The 9,667-nt window shown below is 38.0% G+C and overlaps 1 protein-coding gene across 1 annotated transcript; it reads left to right on the forward strand.

Moving 5' to 3' along the window:
* Positions 1 to 3,057: 3,057 nt before the first annotated feature.
* LOC121043788 (olfactory receptor 1013-like) lies at positions 3,058 to 3,993 on the forward strand. The gene has a single exon (XM_040495786.1). The coding sequence runs from the start codon at positions 3,058 to 3,060 to the stop codon at positions 3,991 to 3,993; it is 936 nt and encodes a 311-aa protein (XP_040351720.1).
* The last annotated feature ends 5,674 nt before the right edge of the window (positions 3,994 to 9,667 follow it).

Genomic DNA, 9,667 nt, shown 5'->3' on the forward strand with positions numbered 1-9,667 from the left:
AGAAATGGACTTTCCAGGTCAATTGGGCCAAATATATTTGTGATAAATGATCTCTCCCTTCTTTATTCCAGAAATAAAACTGAGCACTGTAATTGTTCACTTGGAACCAGAAAAGCGTATGAAGATTGGCTTTTCGTGGCATAGCCCCAAGGGAAGATCAGGCTTATATTTTGTCCTCCCATTGTTACCATTGACAAGAGGATTCCTGTGGAATGAATAGAAGGCACTTTTTTTTTCCCCTAAGATAATGTGAGAAATTCTGACTTGAGTTGAACTTCAAACAAAATCATTATTTATTTTCAGGAAGTAAGTATTGTGTTTAACTAGAGGAAAACGGTCAGGAAATCACTATATGGACCAACCCTCCCCACCCTACCCCCCTTTCTTGATATAATCAAACCAAAGCATAATTTGACTTTGTGAAATACAACAAGGTTTTCTTCCTTATTAAATATATTTGATGAGAAAAGCTGAAACGTTTCCAAATGTCTTATCTTTAGTTCCTGTCTTTTTCAGTGGAACAGGCAATTAAATGTGTACGTGATGGATGTTTTTATTCTCAGGAACCCTCTGTAGCTAGATGTAGTTGTGTGTAGCCTGCCTCCTTATATCTTGCAGGAAACTTATTAGCCCTTAAAGTAGGTCAAAGTACAGGAATTAACTTCAGCCAATGTTTTCATGACCTGGAAATGTTTCCTTTCCTACATTAGGCAGTGCATGGGATAGGAGTTCCTTAAGAGAAATACAAGTTTATCTATCATCTCTCTACCTATCGTCTACCTATCATCTATCTATCACTCTATCTCTCTATCTATCTACTCTATCTCTACCTATTTGTATGTAATCTATCGCATCTATTTCTCTATGTATCTATCTGTACCTTTATCTGTATCTATTTATATGTTTTTTCACTTGCTTTAATATCTAAGATATTTGTACAGAAATATAGATATAGATATGATGGAAGGTACATTTGGCCTGGAGGGGACTGAGAATTAAGAGATCAGTTCCTTGTGGATGACCACTCTCAGACACATCTACCTCTTAGAAAGATCTCCCTATTACAGGGAGGTGTTTGAGAGCTGGAGAGGGGGAGATGTTTTGTTTCTGCCCATCCCTTGGCTCTAACAAGGCATATAACCAGCTTCAAGTCTACGAACGAACACAGGTAAAGGTCAGAAGAGTTCTTTATTGTGTGTCTCCCTATATAATAACACTATTCAATATATTATGCATTCTATTTCACTCACTCTCTTCACAAGGATTCTTGGAAGAAATCATTTCAAAGTTGGTAACAAGAATGGTGATGTTTTGCCCAAACTCTTGGTTGATTTACCTGTCTTTTGGATGCTACTAATTTTATAGATGGGCTGCTAAAAAGTTTCGAGTCAAGTTTGTTGTCCCTACAGAACAGTGGGTAGGACTTTGTGCAATAGGTTCCATCCTTGCTTCTATGTTATGTCCTGGTCTTGTTTTTCCTTTGCCTTTTCTTATTTTATTATCTCATTTACCTGTGCCTTATATATCACCCTAAACGCCTTCGACCCTTTTTTTTTTCTCAATTTGTAAAAGTGGGGACATACATATTCACATATGTTTATATTCATATATATGTTTATTTTACATTTTAATAACTGGAGAGGCAAACAGGAGAGTTGGGAAAGAAAAGCCTCTTGCAATTTTCATTCCCAATAAAATTCTGCAGTCGAGCCCAGCAATTTACCGGCTTGTATAAAAGCCACATATTGAAGAAGGGGAGGTTTCTTCATGACAACAAATGAAACTCTAAGGAATCATAGCATAGGTGCAATTAGAAGTCCTTGGGAGGTGAAGCAAATTTTTCTGAAGGACAGATGACTGAGGTGAAGAAATTGTGAAATCATAGAGAACGCAACACATGATTTTAACATCCAGCTTTTAAAGTGCTTAAGTACATCTGTGATCTTTTAACGGCCCCCTGAACTAAGGAGGGTAGGTGAGACGATAGAGTTTTGCAGCTTATCAGTTTATTTAACATTGTCAGCAGCAAGATCAGAACTCAGGTCTCTTGGTTCTTGGTCTTAAGCCGCTTTCAGGAACATACTTTGTAAAAATGACAGCCTTGAATTCTAAGGCAATTAAAGTGTCACTTATTCCAAGCTTCTTTTGCTTATTACGAAGAATTCCTACTTTGACAATAATTATAGCATATGTATGTATGCATGTGTTTATTTATGTATTTTAAAGTTAAAAAGTATAGATTCTTACCATCAAATAGATACAATTCCAAGAGAACAATCTTTATTTTTCTAGCTCAGTTGTAAGTCCGTCACCTAGCACCTGAGCAAAATTAAGTTTTTTAATTTTTTCCCTCAAGCATAAGAGATTTTTATTTATTGCTTTCAAAGAAATTATAGTAAATACATTTCCAAGGATATTCCAAAATATGCTTAGACTAATGAAAGTATGCTTCTTCATGTAATTCTCTAGTAAAGACAATAGGAGACAATGACCAGAAGAGAAACCAGATCCCTCCTTCAAGCTGCCTTTTTCATATCTTTCACGGGGTGCTCAATCACCCCAAGTGCAAAGAGAAAAAAGAAACAGCTCAATTGGAGTTGGAGGAGAAAGTCATTGAAAAATCCATGGTGACAGGGAATAAAAGGCACAGCATGGTGGATATAGTAAATGGTATTTTAATAGCATTCTATAGTGACAGATGGTAGCTACATTTTTGGCAAGCCTAGCATAAGCTATCAATTTGTTGAATCACTATGTTGCATACCTGAAATTAAGGTAACATTGTGTGTCAACTTTACTCAAAGAAAAAAATACAGTGACACGTACTACGTGATGAGCATAATAACCGAACTCCCGAGTCAGCATAGCACTGATTTCTCTGTTACCTAAAAAGAGTGATATCCACTGTAGCATGAACATATCTCACAGTGAACAACGTATATACATCAGTTGGGTTTTTCAGTCATCTCAAATGGCAAATGATAGAAGTTGATATACTGAAATGCTGACATAGTTATTCATCTTTCCACAGAAAAGGAACATAGACACCCCACATCGATGGATGAGAAAAATTTCACCAGAGTGAAAGAGTTTATACTTCTAGGGTTCACAGCAGACTTGTGGTTACAGAGAGTACTCTTTGTCATTTTCCTCACCATCTATGTCATCAGTCTGTCCGGGAACATCACCCTGATTTCTCTGATCGGTGCTGATTCTCAACTCCACACACCCATGTATTTCTTCATTGGAAACCTTTCCTTCCTGGATCTCTGGTACTCTTCTGTCTATGCCCCCCAAATCCTCATGACCTGCGCTGCGGAAGACAAAAGCATCTCCTTTGCTGGCTGCCTTGCTCAGTTCTTCTTCTCGGCTGGGCTGGCATACAGTGAGTGTTACCTGTTGGCCGCCATGGCTTATGACCGCTACACGGCCATCTCCAATCCTCTGCTTTATTTCCAGGCGATGTCTTCAAGGTTATGTACTGGTCTTGTTGCAGTTTCATACTTTGGTGGCTTTCTTAACTCAACCCTCATTACCAGTGAGACATTTACCCTGAGCTTCTGTGGGAACAATGTCATTGACGATTACTTTTGTGATCTACCTCCCCTTGTAAAGCTGGCCTGTGACGTGAAGGAGAGCTACCAGGCTGTGCTCTATTTCATACTGGCCTCCAATGTCATTACTCCCACTGTGCTCATCCTCGCCTCTTACCTCTTCATTGTTGCTGCCATCTCAAAGATGCGCTCCACCCAAGGCCGCCTCAAGGCCGTCTCCACTTGTGGCTCTCACCTGACGGCTGTCACTTTGTACTATGGCTCTATTCTCTTCGTTTACTCCCGACCAAGTACCAGCTATGCCCTAGAAAGGGATAAAGTGGTTTCAGTCTTCTATACTGTGGTCATACCAATGTTGAATCCCTTGATTTATAGCTTAAGAAATAAAGATGTTAAAGATGCCCTGAAGAAAATGTTAGATAGGGCAACATTTTCTTAAACGAAAATCTTGGGGAAACACGGCTATATCTTTTTTTCTAGATTATCCCCCTGTTACTGTTACTAGCTTAGACTCTCAGGAATGATGAAAAGAAGCCAAAAATAAAATTATTGGATAATGCAGAAACACTAGACTGCAATTGTCCTTTTATGTTGGTGCTAATGTATGTGGATACGTGCTTAAAATAGATGAGGCTGGGGCATTTGGAAAAACTGGTATGCCTGCCAGCTGGGGACAGAGTCCAAAATTCCTGGGATTCTGAGAAGATTGAAGGAGAACAGCTTTGTTTCATTTTGTTTTTTAAATTTTCACTTGGCAGTTCATAAGTTACCTGTAAGTATATTTTAATCTCTAAGTGGGAATAATAAAATTGGTTATAGAACCAGCGTGATGATTAGATGGATTGAATGACTTACTTCAAATCATGTAGTTCATAGGGGAGGAAACAGGAATGCAAACCCAGAACTTCTGACTCCAAAGGTTCTTGCCCCATTTGTTGGGAGAAAAGAGTTGGGAAGTTGTAAATAAAAATTATATTGTAAAATAGCTTTAGAAATAAGTTTAACTTTTCTTTTCTCATTTCCTTCCTTCCTTCCTTCCTTCCTTCCTTCCTTCCTTCCTTCCTTTTTTCCTTCCTTCCTTCCTTCCTTCCTTCCTTCCTTCCTCCTGCCATGATACAAAGATGTTCTTGGTGATATACACAGGAAAGGACAAATATCTTAGAGTCACAGTGAGCTTCCAGTGAAAGAGTATTTTCCTTAACAATTAGAAGAACTGAGGGCAAAAGAATAGCAGTTGTACAGAGACAAAAGTGGAGATATAGATGGAAATAGATAAATAAAGAGATAGAGAGATTTCAAAGAGGTTTATATCCGCGAGAAGATTTATAGTGAAAATCTACTAGGGGAAACAATAATCGACAGCCATTAAAGTTCTGCGATTGTTTCTGTTTATTTGCTGGTTCAATGTGATGAATGAATTAGTGAGAAATTAGAGAACATGTAAACATGACTTCTCACATTCCTAATTTTAAGCCTAATTTTAACTTTACATATAAAATGTGAATTTGTACCACAGAAAAAAGCCCTACTGTTGGTAACCAAGTATATTCATTTGCTAGTGTTGCCAGAATGGGTGGCTAAAACAACAGAAATGTATTTTCTCACAGTTCTGGATGCTAAAAGGCCAAGATCAAGGTGCCATTGAGGTTGATTTGTTCTGAGCCCCCTTTCCTTTGCTTGCAGGTGGCCACCCTCTTGCTTTCTCCTCACACGGTCTTTTCTGTGTACAAGAAGCCCTCTTTGCGTGTCCAAATGTCCATGTTTTCTTTTTGTGAAAACATGGATCAGTTTGGAGTAAGAGTCACCCTAAACATCTCATTTTAACTTAATCACTTCTATAGAAGCTCTGTCTCTAAATACACATTCTGAGTTACTATTAGTCAACATGTGAACTTGAGAGGGTTGCCATTTGACCCATAATATCAGGGCTTAACAGGGGGTTCCTGGTGAATGAGACAGGGAAATGTAGCCTGGAAGCCTAGTGTAGACAAGGAAGCATAGTAGATCTTCTGGAAGTAAATATATGTGTGTGTGTGTGTGTGTGTGTGTGTGTGTGTGTGTGCAAGTGATACACTCTAAACATTTTTAATTAGAACATTTTGGGGAGTTTCTATTATCAGACATATTTACGACTATATTGTGACTTCATGGTAAAAGAGTGAAATTTTAATTCAATATTTTTCATCATATCTTAATTACTATATCATCCTCATATTCTAAGCAAACTCTAATTGATTCTTTAGAGACTGAGATAGATATTGCTAGGCTGTTCTGTGGCAGAGGTCTCAAAGGGCTGTTGAGAAAATACATATATTGGCTCCAACAAAGTGTGCCAAAATATCAGAGGAGAGAGAAAAGCCTGTAACTTCCAGCATCTGTCCTTCCTGACCAAGGGTAAGCAACTGGAACCAGGGGCAGTTAAGTGGTTTGGCCTCTCATTGGCCTCAGCTCGATTAGAAGGCGGATACAGAGTTTGGCATGGCTCTTAAAGGATTATGGTTATGCCAAATACCACACACACACACACACACACACCCCTAAATACAATTCAGATTCCACTAATGGCATGCCTAACCTTCAGCTAGAATTTGAAGGTCAGTCTGGTAATTATGCCGAGTCATTGCATATTCACTTACACAGTGAGGCGAGCAGAAGAGAAGAGAGTTGACATGCTTTTGGACTCTAGTGGTCATGGCACTCTGTGCTGTGCAAGCTAATAGTGTGTAATATTTTCACTTCTTGTTCCTCATTTTCAGGTGCTAGAGGGACACATTCTTCCCCTAAATTTTTAGTGTTCCAGTGAAGGGAGGAGGGAACAGGAGAATACACGTCTTGAGAAATCATTCTGTATAGGCTGCTTTGGCATGATTGGCTCGGACTTCTTCTGTGTCTTTTATTTCACATTCATACTTTCATTGCAATTTATTTCAAATTCAAGATAGATTTTGGCGAATCTTGATGGTTATGAGTGTGATGGTTATGAGTCTTTCTTTAATTATCTTCTTGCTAAGTGATACAGTACTCTGAGTCAGAAAAATTCAGTTGAGGGTAAATTTGTCCTGAGTAGTTTGTACTAGGTTAGAAGTAGACAATATTTTGAGGAAAACAGCTTCAAGATATAAATATAATTACTCATTTATTCATAGAAATATTTATTAACTGTCAATTAGTTGCTGGAGACAGTTCTATAAGCTGGATGCAGCAATAAACAAAGTAGAAAAAATCACCTTACTGACCTGTGTCTTGCATGCTGGTGGGGAAAAATGGACTCTAAACAATATTCAGGAGTTAGAAGATGACACTAGGTCTTGTGGAAAATAGAACAGAGTCTGCGCTCACACCCTCATCTCTTTCAAGTCCCATTCAAATGTCATTTTCTGACAAAGACCCATCCTCATCCCTCTATTTTAAATCCCACACCCTCTAACCAGCAACGTCCATTGTCTTGTTTTGCTCAGACTCTGCTCTATTTTCCCCAAGACGATTTGTGTTGGTGTAAAGGCCAAAATCCTTAATATGGCTTCCATTAGGCTTTGTGAGCTGATAACTTTTCTGGCTCACCCACTCGTTCCATTTTCCACTCTGTCTTTACTTAACCTCTCAGCTCTTTGGGCTCACAGGTCGCTCTCTCATGTGAGGGCTCCGATATATGGAACTGCTCCCCTATCTCTCCTTAGCCCTACAAGGGGCTGGCACTGGGGTCACTTCTCAGGTCTCAATTTCAATATCTCTGCTTCTGTGAAGACTTTGGTCAGTAGACCAAAAAAATTATTATTTTTTTCAGTAGAAGAGTAGTAACAGGCGCTGTCGGATATTTTCATTTGTATCCCAAATTATATTGTATTAAAAATGAGCTTAATAAGGCACAGCTATTTTTCACTGTATAGACACATGATAACATAGCAGACGAAGTTCAGAGTAACTATTGAGACCGTGGACATCAGCCACAGGTTTTTATATTTCAATGTAGTAGCCATAGGTCACTGCCAAGAAAGCTATTACTTAAGCTTGAGCCAATTCAGAAAAAAGATTAGCGAACCAATGAACACCAACGTAACACTATAAACGTGAAGCTTCTGGGATGTGAGATGTGAGATTACTAACGATAAGTCAATTATGTGAGTAATTTAGTTGGGTTGACGTCCTAAATAAATGAAGACAAGTGATGAGAGAGGGTTGTAAGAGTAAGTTAAGCTCACTGATGGAGGCAATATAGGACTAAAATATTTCTCTCTGTGCTAATAAGATCCATTATATAGTAATAGATGGAGAAATGAATGATCTTCAGGATTCCAAGCTTTATCTACCACAGTGTCACTGATTAAGTCATGTCCTCTCTGAACATTGTCAGCTACATTTGAAAGATCAGAACACCTAATATTTAAAGAGTGAGATACCTCCCTTTCTAACAAGCAGGAACAGTAGATCTTGGGGTAGAAAGTTTGCATTTGCATTTTATAGAGTTATAAACCACTTCGGGCTTAGCTCAAAGGAAAACGTTCTGAACATGGAGGTAAATCACAATCGTTTTTCAGTTTTAGCTTTCTCCCACTACCGTGTTATCTAAGTGACGGTCAGCTGGCTACTGGGGCATTAGCCCCAATTCTGTATGGTATTTTTTTTCTGCAAAGTTTTTATTTAAACTCACCTTAGCTAATATATAGTGTAGTATTTGTTTCAGGTGCAGAATATAGTGAGTCATCACTTACATATAACACCCAGTGCTCATCACAACAAGTACCCTCCTTAATGCCCATCACCCATCTAACCCATCCCCCCCCCCACCTACCTCTAGCAATTCTCAGTTTGTTGTCTATAGCATGTTTTGAATTAGAGTCCTCCTTCTTTAAAAACTTTTTATTTATTTTTGAGAGAGAGAGAGAGAGTCAGAGCATCAGCTGGGGAGGGATAGAGAGAGAGAGAGGAAGACACAGCATCTGAAGCAGGCTCGAGGCTCTGAGCTGTCAGTGCAGAGCCCAACATGGGGCTTGAACCCACAAACTGTGAGATCATGATCTGAGCTGAAGTTGGAAGCTCAACCACCTGAGCCACCCAGGGGCCCCAGACTCCTCCTTTTTAACTTCTCCCTCAGAGCTTCAAAATAACTTGGAAGAATTCATGGCTTCTCAATAAATCCTTCACACCAAAAATTGTTTTTTTCCTAATGTTCAGCATTCACTATATCCAAAAATACCTCAGGTATTTATATAAATCTCACATCAATAAAACAAAGTGGGGGAAAACATTCTGAAAAAAAGGATTCTTAAAGATATTTTTATTAAATCAAGAAATTCAGTTTGCCAGAGGATTATAATGTTGTCTTTGGTAGGAAAAAAAAAAAAAAAAAAAAAAAAAAAATTACTTACAACAGACATAAATGGCTTAACAGCTGAGGGCACATACTCTTGATAAAGAAAATTCTGGGTTCAAATACCAGCTCTGCTATTGACCAGTTATATAACTTTGGAATTATTTCTTAAACTCCATGAGAATCACAATAGTACCTACTTTTGAAAGTTGTGGAAAGGATTATGTGGATTGAGATTAGGATTTAAAATATTAACTGACACCGAGTAATATGTACGTATGCATATATACGTACATATACATATATACATATATGTACACATACATGTGTGTATATATATATACATACATATACATATATGTATATATACAGTATGTTGGTATTTGTATAACCATCAGCACAATGCCTGACATGTAAATTCTCAATAATATTTGAAGGATACTGAAATTTTTTGAGCACACACTATGTGCTTAACATTGGGTTGGGTATTTTCATGCATGTTTCCTTCAATCAATCCAATAACCTGTTGGGGACTTTATTTTTCTTGTCTGTTTGGTAAGACTAAGGGACTTGCCCTGCATTCAACAATTACTAAGTGAAAGCCTTACTAATTTCACAATCAGATTCTAACACCAATTCCCATGATCTTCCCAAGCGACAGACTGAAGTTCTATCATTCTAGGCAATCACAAATAAAAGTCCATAGATGTCCTAGTAATTACTGACTTAACTTATACCTTTGTTTATTTATTTCAATAGAAAAATCACAAAGTCATTTTTTCCTCCTCAAAATCTTTACCAGGCT

The sequence above is a fragment of the Herpailurus yagouaroundi genome, unplaced genomic scaffold (genome assembly GCF_014898765.1).
Source record: "Herpailurus yagouaroundi ecotype Mexico unplaced genomic scaffold, PumYag 187, whole genome shotgun sequence".
NCBI classification, from domain to species: Eukaryota; Metazoa; Chordata; class Mammalia; order Carnivora; family Felidae; genus Herpailurus; species Herpailurus yagouaroundi.

What these genes read in the sequence shown, in the direction of transcription:
- LOC121043788 (XM_040495786.1), top strand. Translation starts at nt 3,058, where the DNA reads ATGGATGAGAAAAATTTCACCAGAGTGAAAGAGTTTATACTTCTAGGG.